Raw genomic sequence first — 20,426 nt, forward strand, 5'->3', positions numbered from 1 at the left:
TGCTTAGTCATAAATTTTGTTTCGTTTCCAAAGTAGGGCCGACTGAAAGTTTAAGACTCAAAACCAAAAGTAAATGAACAAAGAGAAGCAAACAACAGACTCAAAATAAAAGCAAAAGCTAAAGCTAATGGAAAACCCCGAACACTCCAAGCGAAACCAAAAGTTCCCTCTGTCATGACTGCAGAGATTCAATGTACTATAAAATGTTAAAATGAGTTTATTAACTTTTATCAGTGCGAACATCAGATGACCAGTCCAACCTTTGCAGTGTAAAAACAATTTTTTTCCCCCGCCTTTTTCTTCCACCTCCATAAATCGATACATGAAAATATTCAGATATCAATACATTTGGCCGATTAGTCTTGACCGGCATGCACGCCGTCTTTTAAAATGAAGTTCATTTGTCAGAGATGGCGTTGCTCCTGAGTCAGAAATATACAGGATTTTAGTTAGGATTTCGAGATTGTAAAAAGCAGAAAAAGACAGTGGAGTGGAGGATCGGTTGATCCAAGGCCATGTGAGCAAATTTTCAATAACTTGCTAAGCGCTTTCAGGTTGCTGTGGTTACAAACGCGAGTAATAAAACTAGTTCAGCACTTCAGCGTTTGTCTCAGAGTTTATTTTATGTGTGCTCTCCAGCATACATGGATCGTGTACAGTTCTGATTGGTTTGTTTTACACTTCAATATTAGCTTGACCTTATTTGTCCTCCCAAGCCCCACAGAAGAGTCGCTCATCTGGAACTGATCTGAGTACAGCTGAGGCATCGGTGCTGAGTGAAAACAAAAAGAAAAGCTGCAGTTTATGCTGCTGTTGGGCACTTTTGGTATTGGTTTGGCCAACACATGTGGGTGGAACACTTTCTGTTTTGCACACACTTATCCTGTTGACCCAGTTGCTTTGCAGATGCCCCACTCTATGTATAGTCCAAGTTGTTTAAAATTTAAAACTGAAGTCACAGACTTCATTAACTCTGCCCAATTATGGGGTGGCTTCAGTCACAGACAGCGGTCATCGCTGAGGACAGGTGACTCGGGTGTGTCCTGGCATGTGGCAGATGCCACAGGTGCGAGGTTTCTTAGCAGCAGGGGGTCTGTTAGCACTCGGACCTCCCATCATCTTCCTTCCCTTCCTCCCGCCGTCTCCATCACTATAAAATCCACCACCAAAACCACCTGACACGGGGAAACAGAGATCAGAGTTAAAAGAGTCAAAGTTACCAGTTATAGCATAGAAAGTACCAAAGAATTTTTTTCAGCATGTTGGGACTGCAGGTACATGTCATGTTGATGCCTCAAGGTCTCTGTGTTCGTGAGTCGTGACAGTACTTTCTTTTTTACCATCAAATGGTGAGCATAATATCCTTTTTTTTCTTAAACAAACATAATGTGCTTTGTAGAACTTTCGTAGAATTTTACAGCCAAATCACTGCAGTCAAGGTCCACTAAAACTCAATAGCATACACTGCAAATGCCTGTCTATAATACATTTATAATGTCAAGTACGCTTGCTTTTACTGAGATGACTCATCTTTTCAGAGAATCTATTAGAAAGTCTTGTATTGCTTGGTCTGAAAACCTGAATATGTCCACGAAGAATATAAAAGGTGGACGTAGTCACTGGAATGTGACAGAGCGCATCCAGGAAATTTTGTAGATCAAGTGAGCAGTTTGGCAGTTTTTCCATCTACTTTTGTAATCAGACTTCCTTCTGCCACCGAATGAGTCAGTCCCTGCTGGCCAGTAGAAGCACTACAGGTTTAATGAATGCACTTTGACTCTGGGTTCAATCTGAGACCTGAAAACTATGCCCATCCTTTTTATCCTAGACAGATAAGACCAGATAATTAAGATTAAGATGAAGATTAAAAAATCTCAGCTGGTAAACTAAAAGTCTTCATGCCAAGTTTTGATGGCGTGTAACAATAAAGAACACCGACTGGATTTCCCTAAGTATCCTGTCAATACTTTATTGGTCCATACTTTATTAGTATACATTATCACTTCTTGCATCAGTTTTATGATTTGTTGTTGATAATGTTTCGCTGTGTGTTACTTTCTTATCACATGTGAACTCTCGCTGCAGTATGAATAAAGAAATTTGGACCTGATAATAACGGTGTGTTTTGAAGGGTGACTATGCTTAATCAAACCACACTGCTTCAGTTATTACAGATAAAGCTTTAATTGGTTCATGTGGGCATCTACAGAGCCAAGGTTATTAAAAAAACACTTCTGTATTTATTTATATATATATATAAGTATTAGAGCCCGATCAATATAGGATTTTTAATATCGATACCGATATTTTGGTTACTTAATCATCTGATATTTTGGCTGATATTACTTTTTAGCCACACCAAACACAAAGAGAGATCCCTGACATTTGTTATGTGTAGTTATTCAATACACTGTTGAGGTACCTAAGATAACAAGCAGTTTAAGAAACTGCAAGTGGATTTGCAAAGTGCACGTGGTCGACAAACTGTGCAACGTCAACACTAATAACGTGGCTGAAGGGTGCTTCTCCTGCCTCGTCTTTATTTCTTTAATTCACATCGATTGACTGTTATAATTGTCAAGAACGACATAATAGTGCATAGTTAATATCAGCCTGCAGATGAATCAGTCAGGCTCTAACATTTGTCTCGTAATATGGTCATATTAGAGACATTTTGAATTTGTTGTTTACAAACATCTGCCAATGTCAACCATGTGACTTAACCCAGTGAAAGTGGGTACACCAGTATAAGATCAGTGTCTATGCGCTGCGAAGATCAGCTTCCAAAACAGTCAAACTAGTTTTCTATTTTTAGGCTGTATTTATGTTTTGGAAAAAAGATACGTGTAGTTTGTAGATGCTATCCATATGAGACCAACTTGTTGATAAAGGTTCACAGTGAAGGCAAAACACAATCTGAAAATGAGCTCATCCTCATGTTGTCCTTGTGACTCACTCGTTCCTACGCATAATATGTGTTTCAGGTGAAGCCAATACAAAGGCAGTATATCCGCAGCGTATCCACGTCAAAGCCCAGGCTCAATAGCAATGACCTCAATAGAGCTGGTGACTCCATACGTTGTAACAATAAAGCAGTTCTGTTAGGAAGTTTGTGACGAGATTTCCCTGAAAATCAAGCAGCTGCTAGAAACACTTGTTCAACTATTTGTCCTGCCAGGAATGTGTTTGTCCATACTTGTTAAAGGAAATAAAGATGAGAATTAATTTTATGCCCATTTAACAAAGTAATCTAACTAATTACATACTTTTCCTTTTCACTACCTGAGCCAAAGAAGTTACGTGATTGGTTCAGACTGTTTGTTTTTTCTGTCTGCCTGTTTGTTAAACGAATGACTCAAAAGGTTGTGGAAAGATTTGCATTTTTATCAGAGGCGGGGCCTAACTCATGTGTAAGTGACTGATGACTATGAGTCACTGTGTATGGATCCAGGAATTTTAGGAAGCATTCTTCACTGTTTTGTGTGTAATGTGCATCATATCTTCACAAATGCATATTGAATTGAAGTAAGAGATAACAGTGACACAGCTCGTGCATGTGTAGAGGGAATTTTCAGCCCTGTTGGAGGTATGTGGTCTGACATTGGATTATGATTAGGAGCTCAGAGGAGGATTTGTGTGTGAGAGCCCCACCTGGTGGAGGTACGTTCTCATCAGCCCACTGAAAGAAGCCACACTGCTGCTCTCTTGGCTTCCCACAGGTGTGGAACATGCGACCCTTGTTTGGACCGTCCTTCTGCACCGTTCGCGTCACGGCTGCCTCGTTGCAGTTGCACATCACCTGTTCCAAATGTCCTGGTGCACCCGCTTCCTGCCCTCTGCTTCCTTCAGATGTGTTTCTGAATCCCAGAGATGGCCTAGGAGGCTGGGAAGTCCTCGGTGCTGGCGGTGGCAGCCCTCGATTCTGTGGCGCCCCCTGCTGACTTGGTTGATCTGCCCAAAGAAAGAAGTTGCAGCTCCCGGCGTTGCACTTGTAAAACTGCCGGCCTTGATTAGGGCCGTCTTTGCGCACAGTCAGGAGGAGTGCATCCTGACCACAGTTGCACACGATCGCGTCACTGTTGGCGTTTATACTCATACTGCGGCCACCTGGTGGAGACGTCGGCTGTGGGGTCCAGGAGGGCACAGGCGGGAGAGAATGGCGAGGATTAGAGATTCGGGTTCTGGACGGATCAGGTCTGGGTGGCCTTGGAGGTGGAGGATGAGGGTCATCTCCTCTTCCACCCCCTCCTCCAACTCCTGCACCACCACCACCTCCCCCTGGTCTGAGATATTTCAGGTCCAGCACTTCTCGGAGGATCTCGTCACAGCCACCGATGCAGCCGACAAACTCCAGAGGCATCATGGGAGGAAGGCTACCCCTGCGGAACTTGAACTTCAACCTGAAGAAGGGAGGACACACAGGAGGCAACCTCAGTATGCACATCTAATAAATGAGCTGTGCTGTGTGGCAATCCATCACTTATTTAACATCCAAAGAGAGTAAGTCACTCTAAATGAGTCAAGTAAGCTACGGGTAAGCTCAGTCCTCTTAGCTTGCTTGACTCATTCAGAGTGGGCAATTTTAGTACAATCAACACAATCAGAATCAAATACCTCAGGTAATTTCAATTATTATACTATTTGTTCAGCAGGCCGACTGTTTCCACCCACAAAAGTCAAGTGGGTATGTGATGGCTGTGGTGTGGAGTATTAAGATTTCACAGTTCACTGTTAAAAAAAATCCTCCTGCATAACGTTATTGCAGAAAAGATTCTTAAACACATTCTTGACATAAATAGTTATATTACGGCAGAGGAGGGCAGAAGGCTGGTGGCGCTGACTGGTTGGGACCTTTCTGGATTGGGATCTTCTCCCTGCACCTGTGTGAGTTTTCTTCAGATAGTCCGACTGACTCGTGACCCTGCCTCTCGCTCTGTCGCTGACAGGCTCCAGTTCACCACACTCTTGTGGATCTGCACATGTGATGCAGAAACACCATGAAGCTAAGACATCAATGATGACAAATTTCTAAAAAACAAAAAACCCAAGCTTTGCTTTCTGCACTTTTTTCTAAAAAAATGTTTTCTATTAATTATTATTGGTCAATATTTGTGCCAATACCAACATGTATTTGACACTCCAGCATGGCCCCATGAATGGATCTATCAGCTTGCTAATCCACCCCTTTGATGCAGAATGACGATCATCATTGTTTGGCATAAAGTATGTAGAGATATGAATAAACTCTAGAAGATGAATCCTAATTACTTAAATATTTCCACTGACAATGAGGTTCATTCTGTTGTTCTGTGCTCGGCTGTGACTAAAAGACATTAGAAGGAAACGCTTAAAACCCCCACACACATCTGGATGTCTTAAGGTACAGGGTTTCCAACATGATATAATTGGCTCAGTGGTAACGACGTGTGAGTCACTTTTGCGCTTCTGCATGGACATTTGATTAATATGTGCTTCACTGGCGTAATTAAATTTGATCCACAGAGACGATTTATCAGTGAACCAAAGGCATATCATATAGAAGTTTAATTCCATGCAGTGACATTTTCTGTCACCCTCTGTCAATTTTAGTGGCTGTAGGTAACTGAAATTACCAGTAACTCAGGAGTATACACCATGACTTATGACTGAAATGTAATAAAATATATATTCTCATAGAAAACTCTGTGAAGCACTGAGGACAAACAGTCCACCATAAAGTGGCTTTTTCAAAAATCTGTACATAAGAAAAGTTGGTAAAACAGGGCAAGTTGCCGTGGCAACAAGTGAGGCGGTAGCACCAAGCAACAGTCTACTCCTGCGCACATCTGCATTTATCAGCATATGAAGTTATCCAACAAGCTGCACAGTGATATCTGATTTAAAAAAAAACAAAAAACTACATCGCTGACATTGTTCTGGAGAGAGGGCTGGAGCTCAACTTTGAGCTCGCCACCAGATTGGTTGCCATGGTAACAGATGCTGGTGTGGAGCACTTTGGCTCACTGCGAGTGAGCGTGCCCTATATTTGGACTGAGCTGAGCCACGTGCTCGTAGGGTTAACGCCTACTTGTGTAAACAAGATTTGGAGAAATTTCTCGAGAGCGTCAGGGCCGTCGCTGTTTGTTTGCCTGAGAGGGTAGCATAAGGCACGGAGGGAGTTTAGCACTGACGTGACCACTGAAAAAATAAATAAATACATGTTTTTTTTCAGTTAATGTGTGAGTTAAGTCTCTGTTGTGCTGAGAGGACGAATCTTTTACAAAAGCACTCATAACTTAGACATCCCTCCCTAAATCAGTCAAGTACAAAGCACCTTCAAAAATCATGCGTTCTGAAATATAGTTAGCAAAACAACACGTGAACATAAGGGCTCTGGCTTAATCGTGTTACTGTGCCTTATGCCTGTGATGAAAGAACATTCAACACCAGTTACAGGTGCCAGTTACCAAAAACACAACACTCAAACACATGCAGAAAGCTGGACTGCTCCTGCATGATTCGAGAACGTGTTAATTTCAGTGAGAAACCGAAACCGAAATGATCGTCCAGGTCTGATGGAGACCTCAGAGCTGGATTATATGGAGCAATTTAAATGAGTTAAAGACAACAGGAAAGCCATGAAGCAGTTGCTGATTAAAAAGCATCACTGAGCACAGCGTGTGAGCACTCTAACAGAGAGACGTGAAGCATTGCAAATGTTTCTGCACATTTCTGCAAATGACCGAGTGTCCAGAGTTTGACCAGTTACTGGTTGAATACGTCTTTGTGATTAAAACTGATCACCTTCTATCAGTTGAGTAGTTTTGACTTCTAAAATATGTTCAAACTATTTCATTGTGTAAGTCAGCACATGCAGAACAATTCATCTAACTGTCAAAGTCTGCAAAGGCAACATGTCACTAACTGAGCTGAGATACATCTACCTGTAGTACAGTCTGCTTACAGACTGGTACTTATACGGTGCTTTTCTATATTATCTGAGCACTCAAAGCACCTTTTCCTAGAAGCCTCATTCACCTAGTCACACAAGGTTTGTTCAATGCACTTTGGAGTTCATTATCTTGTCCAAGCACACTTCCGCATGTGGACTGGAGGAGCCGGGGGTTGAGCACCGACCTGCTGATTAGCAGACTCTACAGACTCTCCTGAGCAAAAACTGCTTAAAGTCTGGTTAACTGATTTAGTTCCTCTTCAAACTTGATTTTTATTAAATAGTGGAGCGTTTCTCACACCGGGCCTCTGGTGTCCAGTTAGCTTGTAAGTCTAAGTCATGAGGCTGGAATTGTAAAACATTTTTATATAGCTCGAGAGCAGCTCAGGAGGATCTGAGTAGTGCAGCAAAGAGAAAACAACAGAACATCAGTGCAAATACTTTACAGCATATGGTTCTTTGGTATTTCCACTGTTAAGCTGGAAGATAGCGTGTTACTGGGAAATCTACACCATAGCTACGTCATACACGCAAACCTCTCTGAAAATCTACACTTTAACCGTATGCCTGATGTGTACCTCCCTAGAAATGCAACAACACGTCGTGGTGACACAGCGTGCATCTGCACTGACTGGTCTGTTCAGTAACAGTTCCTCCTGTACATTTCCAGCTACCCTTTGTTGCAGCAGTTTTTGAATTTATCAGTGAGAGAATAACAACCATTGTACTTATATTGATGCTAATAATGCCAATAATAGATATATAATGACTCACACATGTCAGTAAATTCCTAAAAGAATGGACGTGAGGAAATGTACAAAGAAGTGGAAAAACAGAAGTGAAAAATTTTGTCCCTGACAAAAAAACAAAACTGACCAAAACAAAGAGAGGTGGGGGGGACAGGAAAGAAAAAAGCCCCTGCATTTCTATCGACTATAACAGCAGGTCACTAACACAGGGTAATTAACACATAATGCACCAGCATAAGTGCAAGTGTGAATAGGTTATGTGGCTCCCTGTAGCACAGACCCTGACAAAAGTCTAAATCAGCAGGCATGATTTAGGGAGATGATTTAGGTTGAGACTCTTTTCTGCGTGACGCTAGGGGACGTTTACCGAATCCTAAAACAGTTTTGTAACTGTAAGAGTCTTTTGGAAATCTGAGGCCAGAGTACATACTTTACATGTTATATGTTATTAAGAGTCTACATGTTTTTGTTCTGTACATATTCAGATTTTTTCTGCGTTGTACTGTATTGTGTGACCGTTGCAGGGAAGGTCGCTGCTCTTTAAATCAGCATTTGAACTTTGATACATAACAGTGGTCAGTTAGGCTGAGATAGATGTATCTCAGTACAATAAGTAATCAGTAATCATGCAGGACAAGACTGCTGCAGTTAAAGTCCACTCTTATTCTAACAGTACCAAACTTGACATTTGCTGGTTATCTATTTTTGGGGATGTGTCTTCAGTGCTGAGGACTTCAGAAATATAATTAGTAAACTAATATATTTCTCCTGGGTTCATGTGACAAGCAGGAAGTGAAACAAAAAGAGCACTTCATGTTAAAGCTGTGACTGTCAACATTAGTAGGCTGTCAAAAAAACAGGAGAAGAAAAAAAACAACACAAAAACCAGTCTGTCAGCTGTTTTTCCAACGTACTTATTACTGCTTAGGGTACCTTACGCTCTTCTGGTTAGAGCAGAGAGTTAGTGTTACACTTCCTGAAAGACCTTAAAGACTACAAGCATTACACACACACACACACACACACACACACACACACACACACACACACACACACACACCAAGTAGGAGGCACTCTTTGGCCTCTTGTGAAGGCCGTTTATCTACAGCACTGACCACATAATGTGCGATCACTGCTCTGGCTGGACAGCAGTGGATTGCAGAGGAAAACAATCCCAACTCCTTTAGTGCAGGACAGTCGTAAATACGAATGCTTCTTACCTATTTGTCACTCACATTGCATCAGAGGACATTTGCATAAAAACTGAGTAGCACTACAAATCTACTGTGCACAGTTTAAATGAGCCTAATGAAACACACAGAGCCAGAAGGACACAGTGAACAACGAGGACATGTGTGTGAAGACTCTTCAGCCACGCTTACAGCTATGTGAGTCTGTATTTAAGGTGTAATTATTCTTCAGCTGGAGTGTTAATGACACAGTCAAATAATATGGCTCAATAAAAACCATATGCAAAAACTGATGAAAATATCAAAATAAATACAGGAAAATACAGAAGAAAGAAAATGGATGTTTAAAAATGTATTCATTTATTCAGAATCCATTCTAAACTGTGTCTCTGTGGCTTTTAAACCCCCCAAAACGCATAGTGTACGCTGTTAAGTGCCAGGAGGATTGCCAGGATTTATACATCAGGGAAACCTCTGGCGAAGCACATGGCACAACACAGAAGAGCTACCTCGTCAGGCCAGGACTCTGCAGTCTATTTACACCTGCAGGCCAGTGGACTCTTTCAGTGATGAGGATGTTCACATCTTGGACAGGGAGGAACGCTGGTTTGAGCGCGGAGTCAAGGAGGCCGTTTACGTGAAAAGGGAAAGAACATCTTTGAATCAAGGAGGGGACCTAAGGGTACATCTTTCACCATCTTACAATGCTGTGATTGCAGCCATTCCCCAACTCTCTGTGAACGGTACTCACAGCCATTGATCAGTGGTCTTTGATCAGTGAGCTTTGATCAGTGGTTGTTGATCAATGGTCATGAGAATTTGCATAATTATGATGAAGGAACTGACCTATTGTTCCTTCAGTGGTGCTAGCTTCAGTCATTATGCGAATGTACTGTTGATAAGATTGGGGAAACCTGCAGTCAGCTGAGACTGAAGAAGTCACTTGGATGAGTGACGAAACGTTTCTCCCACTGAAAACGCTACGTCCAGATTAACAGAATGGTAAATGGCCTGTATTTGTATAGCGCTTTACTAGTCCCTATGGGCTAAGGGCGCTTTACATTTTCAGTCATCCACCCATTCACACACTGGTGATGGCAAGCTACATTGTAGCCACAGCCCCCCTGGGGCGCACTGAGAGAGGCGAGGCTGCCGAACACTGGCGCCACCGGGCCCTCTGACCACCACCAGTAGGCAACGGGTGAAGTGTCTTGCCCAAGGACACAACGACTGGGACTGTCCAAGCCGGGGCTCTAACCGGCAACCTTCCGATTACAAGGTGAACTCCCAATTCTTGAGCCACGATCGCCCAAGAATCAACTTTTGGACATTTTATTTTATTTATTTTATTTTTTTAAAGGGAAAATACAAATAATCTTTTTGTACTACAAAGCAAATTACAAACTTGAGTCTTTGAGGAAGAGACAGATCAGCATTGTCACAGCATTACTCAACCCTTGATCCCAGTAAGCTAGCCTTACTTTATTTAGGACATTTCAGTTTGGTAACTTATCAAGCACTCCTATGAGGCTTTAATACTGTCCAGATTAATACAAATCAATACTCACATATGAATGGGGTGTGGCTGACAGGTAGGACATGTGCTTTCATCTCTGCTGACCTCGAGCACCACGTCGGGAAACCACACTGCTGTTTTACAGGCTGGGAAGCCCACACACGACAGGTATTTACTGCAGGAGGAGACAGAGAGCAGCTGAGAGGTCAGAGTGCAGCGAGGGTGCAAAAAGCGTTTATGTCCGCTACGATGGTAGAAACCTCCCCCCCCCAAAAAAAATAATCAAAATGAATAAATGTAACTAAAAAAATAAAAGTAAGATGTGATGGGTGCGTCAGGTAAAAAGTGAATCACATGAAGTTCCTACCACACAGGACTGTGGTGGCAGTGTTAGGATCTGAGGTTCCTTGAGCTGGTCAAGTTCAATCTTTTTCCATTAGTATGCCCCTTGGTGGCACATTAAAGATGGCAATGCCAGAACTCATCAGGCTCAAACTGTGATAGTTCAGCTCAGGGAGAATGACACACCATTTTCACACACCACGGAGTCCAGACTTTAACCCCAGTGAGAATCTTTGGGATGTGTTGAGAAGACTTTATATAACAGTCCAACTTTCCCACACTGGGAGATGCCACAGCGCATGTGTGCTTTTACCAAAGGTAAGGACCAAAATATTAGAAGGTGTGAGTTTCTTTTTTTGCCCAATCGGTGTATTTTTAACAAATACATCTCTACTGCCTGCTGAGGAAGGTTGGAAGAACGCATCCTTCTTTTTTACAGCTTCCGTTGTTTCCATCGTCTCACCTGTTTCCCTCTCTCTTCTTCTTCAGCACCATGTCCCGACCACAGTTAGGGCACTTCCTCACCGGCAGCGGGATCTCCATGTCCTGCTGCTCTGCTTCAGGGATCTCGTGAGCTGCACCGAGATAGGGAGACAGCGCTTCATCTAACCTGAGGGAACAGCAGACATACGACTTCTTACCAGCAGGATGCAGTGATAGCAGGAAAGGTTACGCACTAGTTTTAATATTGAGGATGCAGACATACACACGTGTAAACTACAAGGTAAATGCAACTAACTTCTTCGCTTTCCTGACAGACTCAATGAAGACAGTCTTGTATTTCTGGATGTGATGCTGCAGCACGCTCTGTTTGTCCTTTCGGCCTTCTGACACCAGCTTGAGGTCTGCTTCCAATTCAGCACGCAGGTTCGGTTTTGACATCTCATAGCCCATGGAGTTATAACCTGCACGCACACACAAACACGCACACATTGATATGTACGCAGCTTAACTGAGTGACCGAGCTTTACATTGAGTGCGAGCGTGCGTGCACATACCCTCCACCAGCCCCATGCCCAGCTCTCCAGGCGTAAACCTCTGGTCAGCTGTCAAGCCCACATACATGCGACTCTTTATAGTCTCAATGTGATCAGCGTGGGTTGCATCTGTACCTGTAATGTGAACAGTTAGCATAGTAACACTCACATTAGACACCAAACTGTGAGTACGGAGCAAAGAAGGTCTATACTGAGAGAAGCACGTGTTAGTAGGTGGAGCTGCTTTTATTAAACCAGATCAACACACAAAAAATATCCACATACACTCACTAGACACTTTATTAGGTACAACTTGTTAGTTGGGTTGGACCAAGTTGGACTTTCTTTTGCCTTAATTGTCCGAGGCCCCAATTCAACAAAGTGGGGGTAAAATGTAATATTCCCTCATTTGCCGAATACTATTGACCTGAGTCAATATAATCATGAATCTCTTTATAGAGATCACACTTTAAAGGTAATATTTAATTTAAACTATGATATTTAATTCACTAAATGATCAAAAACTAACAACATATTTTATAATGAAACATTTCTTCCATTAAATCACATGACAGTGAGCTGGTCTTGTAAATATAATATTTTAAACTGACACTTTATGTACTGGGTCTTTAAATCTCTCATCCTGTGAAAAACCACACATTACATATATTCATCATTTAAAGTATTTATGGACTAGTGACAAGTCGACAAATACACAAAACTAACTAACAAACAAACAAACCTAACAACCCACAAAAAAACAGAATTTCTGACTTTGTGCGTCAATTATATACCAATGCCGTGCTTCTCCATCAGCGATATGAGGTCGGCTTCAGTGAGCAGCTGCGGAGGACTCGTCTGTCCATCCACCATCTCAATAGCAGAGGGCTGGAACTGAGAGCCTTGTTCATACACTGGTATCACCTGTAGAGCACATTTGAATATGTTGTCCACAAAAAGCAATAACGTAGAGATGTGTAATGAATGCCAAGAATGTTTCAGTCACCATTTGAGCTGGTTAAGTGGGTTTAGAGCAAAACTGGTAAAGTTTGGTCAGTCTAAACACCCACACTGTACCTTTGTGCTCCACCTGTCATAGGGGTAAACATCCAGGTAGTTCCTTGCAATGATCATGAGTCCCGAGACGGAGAACTTCTCCTGAGCGATATCTATATCAACCACAGTCTCCTGTCCCAAAGCATCCTGGGATACACAAGCTAAGAAATGGCGAACAATGAACTCATACACACGTCCTTCATTGCCCTGGGAAGAACACAAAGAGACAACAAGCAGTGTTTATTGTAATTATCTTCTCAGATTCTGTGGTTGTTTTCTGTTCATAAAATTGAAACAATAGAAATGAAAAAATAAATAAATAATCCCTGTTATTGATCACACCAAGCTACCTGCAGTGTGTTAGTGAACTTGGTGGGATGTATGGGAGGGTGGGCTTGGTCAGAGTTCTTGCCCTGTCTTGGGTTGGGTCCCCCCGGCTGGTCAAGCACTCGCTGGGCGAATGCCCCCCACACCGGGCTGTGAGCCTGCTGCTCCACCAGTGGGGTAAGAGCCAAGTTTGCTGGAAAAATGTTGGTCTCTGTGCGGGGATAGCTGATGAACCTGAGCAGAAGAAGAAAAAAAAAGAACAAAGAAAAGGACGCATGATTCACGATGTAGGAACGCTCTGGAAATGTAAAATCACTGATTGCCGAACCTCCAGATTGGACGTTCTTTGTGTATAAAACTAAGAAAACATCTAAATGGACTTGTATGTTTCATTGAACCCACAGACACTCTCACACATCAGGCTTAAGAGTGAAATAAGTTCAGACATCGAGACATTAGTTTATTCTCTGGAAAGCAGTTTTTACATCACATAAAATGCTTTCGACTAAAAGATTCACACACTCACCCCTGAGTATAGAGCTTTTCTGCAATTTTCATGGTCTCTTTGGCACTTATTCTGAGCTTCCGTGAAGCCAGTTTCTCCAGTTCCTGTAGGCCAGACAAATGAAGAAGACTATTTGCAGTGGGCCAAAGCAGCAGGACAAAATCTTTTTTTTTTAAAGTTGCTGTGTGTTTTACATTTATGTGCAGCTGTTTGGCTTTTTATTCTTACCACAGTGTCCAAAGGCAGTGGCCTCCATTTACTCTTAGGTTTGCTGGTTACTGAGGTGACTGTTGCTATGGGATCCTGGAAATGAATGAAGTGATATTCTCTTTTCACACGCGGCTTTTATATCATTTTATTTGTGCAGGTTGAAAACACTTGAAACTTACTGTGGTGTCCTAACAGCAGCAGGAGAAGCATAGAGATGCGCTAACCTCACACACAGTTGGTACATGTCCATGGTGCCTTTCAAGGTGGATACTAACCTTGGATTGTACTTTTCACTCTTTTACTTTCTGCTGTTGGTTAGATTTAGCATCCTCAAAAATATTATTGATGTTACTTATCTGTTTGCAACAGCTGAAATAAACACCAGCTATTCTGGCCCAAGTGGTGTGGGGTTTTTGTGCATTGAAAAGCTTCTTGAATGGCGACAATGACCCCCCACAATGGATAGTTTAATTTAGTAGTAACAGGACCTGTAGTGCTTGATAATGTGAGATGCCTACCTAATCAAAGACCATCTCAATCTTGAGTGTGAGGTGTAAATAATACAGATTTTCAAATTGAAAGCAGAAAAAGGAACACAAATGTTAAGTGAGGAAGGAAATTGTTTCAGCACCTGTAGTCTGTTTTGGTGAAAAGCTGTGAATGCAAACAGGAAATGTGAACTTCTGTTTGTCTCCTCAGGACACATTTTAAAGTCTATTAACAGTTTTTCTCTGCCAACACGGGGGAACAAATTTAAAAAAAGAAAATAAAAGAAAGCTTAGTGGAGCCATAAATGGACCACACAACTGAATGCTGAACTCTTTGGTTTTGGAACTACATGTGAGCCGTCTCACCATGTTACTATAAAAAGATAGTGTGCACTTTTAAGGTATAATGCAGGAACTTCCTTGCTGGCCTTCTCTAACCAGAATCAGGCTCTCATTGCCCCACTAGAATAAGTTCATCACATCTACAGTTTGACTTGTTATCCTCCAATACTCTAAAGAACTGCAGACTAAACCCAGCGCACAGAGACAAACATTGCTGAGTCTCTCTGACTTAAGTTTTTCTTCCGATTCTCACATTTCTCTCTGTGGGCAACAGTGAGAATGAAGTGTTAATTACTGGGCTCGACAGTAAACAATACACGTGTCTCGATGAGAGTCATAGAGCCAGATGACAACTTTGTTCTCTCATCAATAAGCAAAAAAAACCCCAAACCAAAATATAACAACACAAAACACTCATGGCTGTATAAACACACAGAAAAATCACAGCAGCTACAGTCTCACATAGAATAACAACTAAAACAAACCCATAAAAGCAACAGATCAGAGGTCGTGACTATTTCACGAACAGCTCATGAGTTTTTAATCACTGAAGGAACAAAGTGTAGGATATTCAACATAAAAAAATGCAGGCACATACCTCCATGCAGATCTGGTAGAGCACTAGACAAGCTGTGTGATTGAAGAGGCGGTTTCGTTTCCAGTTAAACTCCACACAATCCTCCTCCACCTCGTGGATCACTGAGGCAAAGAGAGACACGAAGGAGAGAGGTGAATATCCTTTTAAAACCCAAATCACTGAATTTCTGCTGAGTATTGGGGTGTGTGCACGGACAAACCTTTGATCTTATAGAAAGTCTCGGGTATGAATGCCTGGATGGCTTTGAAGCGCTCCACCACAAAACCCAGAGTGGGAAACTGACAGCTGCCGTATGAGATCAGCTGATTGGCCAGGGACTCTGGGAAGATCTTCTGCAGGCGAAGTGTCTGGAATCGAGTAAAAGATGCACCTATGAAGGATGCACCAGACATTTGTTGAATCACTGACCTTTGACCCAATCCATTATCCCCACAAAGCCTTCCATGTGCTTAAGAGCGAGTGCTGTCTTACCTATACGCAAGTCCAGCTCCTGGCGGACATCAACTGCATCGCTGACGTTAGCATCAGGCTCTGTTAGAGTCTCACAGGCTCTTCGGATTGAGTTGGGCGTGATCTCAGAAAACTTTGCCCGAAAGACTTGTAAATTTGGCTTCACTGAAAGAAAACAAAATGCAGACAGAGGAGATGTTTTTAGCAGCAGGTTTTTCACATGAAGCCTGAACTTCTGAGGCCTTACACAGTCAACAAAAACATCCAGACTTCTGCTATACCTGCTTTGCAAACATCTATGATTTCGAAGCCAATGTTTTCTCCCTCTCTATCACAATCAGTCCAGATGACCAAGGCCTGGCACAGCCTCACCTCCTTCTCTAGCGTTCGCTATGTAAGAAAAAAAGGACAGAGAAAAGGAAAGTGAGGAGAGGAAGAATGTTATAGCAGTTGACTTAATAAACAGTAAACTTTGAACTGAAATACAAAATAATCATTTATTTCAGTAGATGTTTCCTATTATTAGGAGGACAGTTAATGAGCCTACCTTAATCTGTAACATATTATCCGGACAATATTTCTCTACTTCTGCATCAAACAGCAGCACCGGATTGCAGCTGTGCCTTTGGAGAGAAAAGGATAAAAAACAATAAGCTTTTTCTGTTAGCGTGTTTGATGCTTTATACCCCCAAAAAACAAAATTTTTAAACTTACCATTTCTGAAATGGAGCTTTAAACTCCAGACCCAGTAAATGCCCTGATACTGATGTCATTGAGACAGTCACATTCTGGTGAAGGAAGCACAGGGACAAAAATCAGACACAAAGCGAAACGCCAAAGAACAGACATTTAGGTAAATGTATGAAATTTTCCTTACTTGCCCAAAGAGATGATATTCATACTCATAGATTTTATTAAACTTCGACATTCCTTCCCTCTAAAATAAAAAAACAAGACAATGAGTGCTGGAGCAACCAAAGATTTGTTGTTGTATTGTCAGATGTATAGATGGAGAAATCGGTATGGTTGACAAGTCAAACTGTACAGGCGTTTCTTATTTTGCTCACCATATTTATGTAAGCTACACAATACAAATGTGTCTGTCAGAGATCTTGTTATTGTGTGTGTGTGTGTGTGTATATATATATATATATATATATATATATATATATATATGTATATAAAAAACACCCAGCACGCCCCTGCGGGCGGTTTATCCTTCAAGCTCGGGTCCTCTACCAGAGGCCTGGGAGCTTGAGGGTCCTGCGCAGTATCTTAGCTGTTCCCAGGACTGCGCTCTTCTGGACAGAGATCTCCGATGTTTTTCCCGGGATCTGCTGGAGCCACTCGCCTAGCTTGGGAGTCACCGCACCTAGTGCTCCGATTACCACGGGGACCACCGTTACCTTCACCCTCCACATCCTCTCGAGCTCTTCTCTGAGCCCTTGGTATTTCTCCAGCTTCTCGTGTTCCTTCTTCCTGATATTGCTGTCATTCGGAACCGCTACATCGATCACTACGGCCATCTTCTTCTGTTTGTCTACCACCACTATGTCCGGTTGGTTAGCCACCACCATTTTGTCCGTCTGTATCTGGAAGTCCCACAGGATCTTAGCTCTGTCATTCTCCACCACCCTTGGGGGCATCTCCCATTTTGACCTCGGGACTTCCAGGTTATACTCAGCACAGATGTTCCTGTACACTATGCCGGCCACTTGGTTATGGCGTTCCATGTATGCCTTGCCTGCTAGCATCTTGCACCCTGCTGTTATGTGCTGGATTGTCTCTGGGGCATCTTTACACAGCCTGCACCTGGGGTCTTGCCTGGTGTGATAGACCCCAGCCTCTATGGATCTTGTACTCAGAGCTTGTTCTTGTGCTGCCATGATTAGTGCCTCTGTGCTGTCTTTCAGTCCAGCTTTGTCCAGCCACTGGTAGGATTTCTGGATATCAGCCACCTCCTCTATCTGCCGGTGGTACATACCGTGCAGGGGCCTGTCCTTCCATGATGGTTCCTCGTCTCCCTCCTCTTTCTTGGGTTTCTGCTGCCTGAGGTATTCACTGAGCACTCGGTCAGTTGGGGCCATCTTCCCAATGTATTCTTGGATGTTCGTTGTCTCATCCTGGACTGTGGTGCTGACACTCACCAGTCCCCGGCCCCCTTCCTTCCGCTTAGCGTACAGCCTCCGGGTGCTGGACTTGGGGTGAAACCCTCCATGCATGGTAAGGATATGCATATATATATATATATATATATATATATATATATGTACTTTATATGTACTTTTTCCCTGCACATATTATTTAAATGGAGTTTAATTTACTCGAGTTTAAAATACATCTTTGTTTATCAAATGACCAAAAATAACAGACAAATTCACAGAAACAAGTAACACAATCTCACTGCTGGTCCAGCTATATGTGGGACCAGTTGTGCTTCTGTGAGTGTTCATCCTCCCAAAGGCCTGTTTTTAGCCAGGAGAAACCCTGATATATCACAGTTGTTACTCACAACAATAACATATCCCAGGGTTGTAGAAAGGTGCCTGTCATAAAGCCATTCTTAAGGAAGTAAACAAACCCAAACTTGAAACTTCTTACTCAAATCTCTTCAGCATGTACAGAGGAAATCAGCCTGTCTACAGCTATCTGTAAGACACGGTGCCATGGTTTGGGATTTCATTTCAGTCAGTAATGTTAGGGAAATTATAAATACAGAATTGGATGGATTAGATTTGATCCACTCTAACTGTACTATCTCTGAAAATGTCCAATTGGCAACAGCTTCATTTTCAGCATGACAATATTCCCAAACACACTGCTAATGCAGTAAAAGCGTTCCTGGATAGAAAAAAACACACACACACAATGGAACATCAGTCATGGATTGGCCTCCCAAGAGCCCAGACCTCAACATTATTGAAGCAGTGTGGGATCATCCTGAGAGAGAACAGAATAAAAAATGCCTTATATACTGTATTTCCATGTATGTTTGTGTATGTTTACTTAGCAAAATATAAAGAAATGATAGGTGGCTCAAGACTTTTTACCAATGCTACACATTTTGGAACTGATAGAGAGTTGACACATTAGCCTGGTAGATTTGTCTGTCTGAGGTGAGTGTGTGAGAGGGGATGTGACTGACCCTCCTGGCCCTGCCGCTGGACATAATTTCAGAGATCCCCTTAGCAGCATCATTTTTCTCGGCCACGCAGAGGACCCGACGGATCTGCCCCCGGCTTCGGATCATGTCTGCCTCCTGCTGCAATGTGTCCTGGAGGACACTCTGCGCCGCACAGAAATACCTCCGCTGGACTCCCGGCCGCCGTAGTCCCGATAAAAGCACAGATCTCCTGAGGAGACACGCTACTAGCATACCCGCTCTCACGTGAAGCAGCCGGCTCAACGGACAGCTTCAGCGCTGTTCTCGTCCCATTTTGTTAGCATGCTAGCTGATGCGGGGAGCTACATATTATCAGCTCCCAGGAACTTCAACAAAGAGCAAAAAAGGCAACTAAAGCTTGACTAACTTCACTTCCCACAAATAAAACAGCGAACAAAGAGGAAATATATGCCTGCCACACGAAAATTACCAACAATTAGCAATAAAAAAAAATGAAGAGGACCTTAGACACAGGAACACTCTTACTTCTGTTTACAAAATCCGCGCCTGCCTGTCAAAACTGCCGTCATCAAGGTCGGAACACTGTCGCAAATATCCTGACGCAAAACCTCAAATGAAAACCTTAAAACAGGCTTAGAAAGAATATTACAATACGTCCACTCAATTTTACTTTTGTCTAGATGTGTAGCATATGTTTTATAATTAGTTTTTTATAGAATAACGCTAACGCAATGTTACTCGGTTGTTAAAAAAATAAAATACACTATAAATACACCCATTTTTTACATGCCAGAATAACTTACTATTGGTAATTTGGAGTTTGATCATTGGGTTTTACTTTCTAGAATATATTACATTGTTTTTTTTTTTAAAAATCTCTAAAATGTAAAATTGATAATTAATTAGTAGCTTTTAAGGCTCTATAATAATTTTGGAAAAAAAACCCAGATCTTATTTCCTAATATGTATTTATACTCGTGGAGTGCTTTAAACCTCTATATTGACGAATTCAAATAAAATAAAATAAACTGAATTGACTTTCGGTTTCAGGGTGGATTTCCTTCACACGGGACTTACGTTGATCACGTGACCGGGCGGCAAGCAGCTGAGTAAACATGGCGTCCGTGTCCGACTGTGGGAATTCAGTGCAGCGCTTCAAGCTGTAAGCGGCGTTTCTGCGGCCCCGGTGTTTGAGCCACGGACTCAGAAATTACCGTGATACAGGGCAGACGTGAAGACTTGAAGAGGAGGAAAGAACAAGCTCTCCGCTAAAGCAGCTTTATCCTTTTTTCTCCTTCTTGCACAGCAGGGATGGCCTGATGCCTCCTAGCACGCTGTGATTGGCGCTGGATAATTGCTTTTGTTAACACAGACGCTGATTTGTGTTTCTGTGAGTCAGCTGCTTTCTTTCTTTCTTTTTTAAAATAAGCGATCCTCTTCTGTGGACTAAACTATGCAGGGGCACAGATGCCTTTAGGGACACCTGTGTCCCCCCGCTTTATGACTTATATAAAACAGATTGATTTTCTTGGACCCCTTTCAAGTCGCTTAATCAGCATCACCTGGCGAGGTGCTTTATGGACTGTGTGAGTGCAGGATGACCAATTTAACTGTTTTTTAA

At 42.3% G+C, this 20,426-nt stretch overlaps 1 protein-coding gene across 2 annotated transcripts; it reads right to left on the reverse strand.

Annotated features, from left to right (window-relative positions):
• Positions 1 to 201: 201 nt before the first annotated feature.
• On the reverse strand, positions 202 to 19,940 carry top3a (DNA topoisomerase III alpha). Of its 2 annotated transcripts, none has more exons than XM_026165607.1 (19): positions 19,883 to 19,940; positions 16,559 to 16,618; positions 16,396 to 16,469; positions 16,229 to 16,304; positions 15,963 to 16,071; positions 15,703 to 15,846; positions 15,431 to 15,601; positions 15,232 to 15,332; positions 13,822 to 13,896; positions 13,615 to 13,697; positions 13,112 to 13,322; positions 12,783 to 12,968; positions 12,500 to 12,629; positions 11,727 to 11,840; positions 11,468 to 11,633; positions 11,192 to 11,338; positions 10,439 to 10,561; positions 3,652 to 4,400; positions 202 to 1,175 (listed from the first exon to the last, which is right to left on the reverse strand). In XM_026165607.1, the coding sequence occupies exons 2-19, from the start codon at positions 16,607 to 16,609 to the stop codon at positions 1,012 to 1,014; spliced, it is 2,874 nt and encodes a 957-aa protein (XP_026021392.1). In that variant the 5' UTR covers positions 16,610 to 16,618; positions 19,883 to 19,940; the 3' UTR covers positions 202 to 1,011. The 2 variants fall into 2 exon arrangements, with proteins under 2 accessions (XP_026021392.1, XP_026021391.1); XM_026165606.1 differs by lacking the exon at positions 19,883 to 19,940 and adding an exon at positions 18,827 to 19,396.
• Between the last annotated feature and the right edge of the window lie 486 nt (positions 19,941 to 20,426).

This window comes from Astatotilapia calliptera, chromosome 4, assembly GCF_900246225.1.
Source record: "Astatotilapia calliptera chromosome 4, fAstCal1.2, whole genome shotgun sequence".
In the NCBI taxonomy this organism is placed as follows: Eukaryota; Metazoa; Chordata; class Actinopteri; order Cichliformes; family Cichlidae; genus Astatotilapia; species Astatotilapia calliptera.

Bases quoted from the DNA above. Each gene is read 5' to 3' on its own strand.
- top3a (XM_026165606.1), bottom strand. From the start codon at position 19,057: ATGCTAGTAGCGTGTCTCCTCAGGAGATCTGTGCTTTTATCGGGACTA. The intron at 10,562-11,191 runs GTGAGACGATGG...CTCCTCCTGCAG, and splicing joins AAGAAGAGAGAGGGAAACAG to TAAATACCTGTCGTGTGTGG. The intron at 4,401-10,438 runs GTGAGTATTGAT...TCCCTTCTTCAG, and splicing joins CAGCCACACCCCATTCATAT to GTTGAAGTTCAAGTTCCGCA.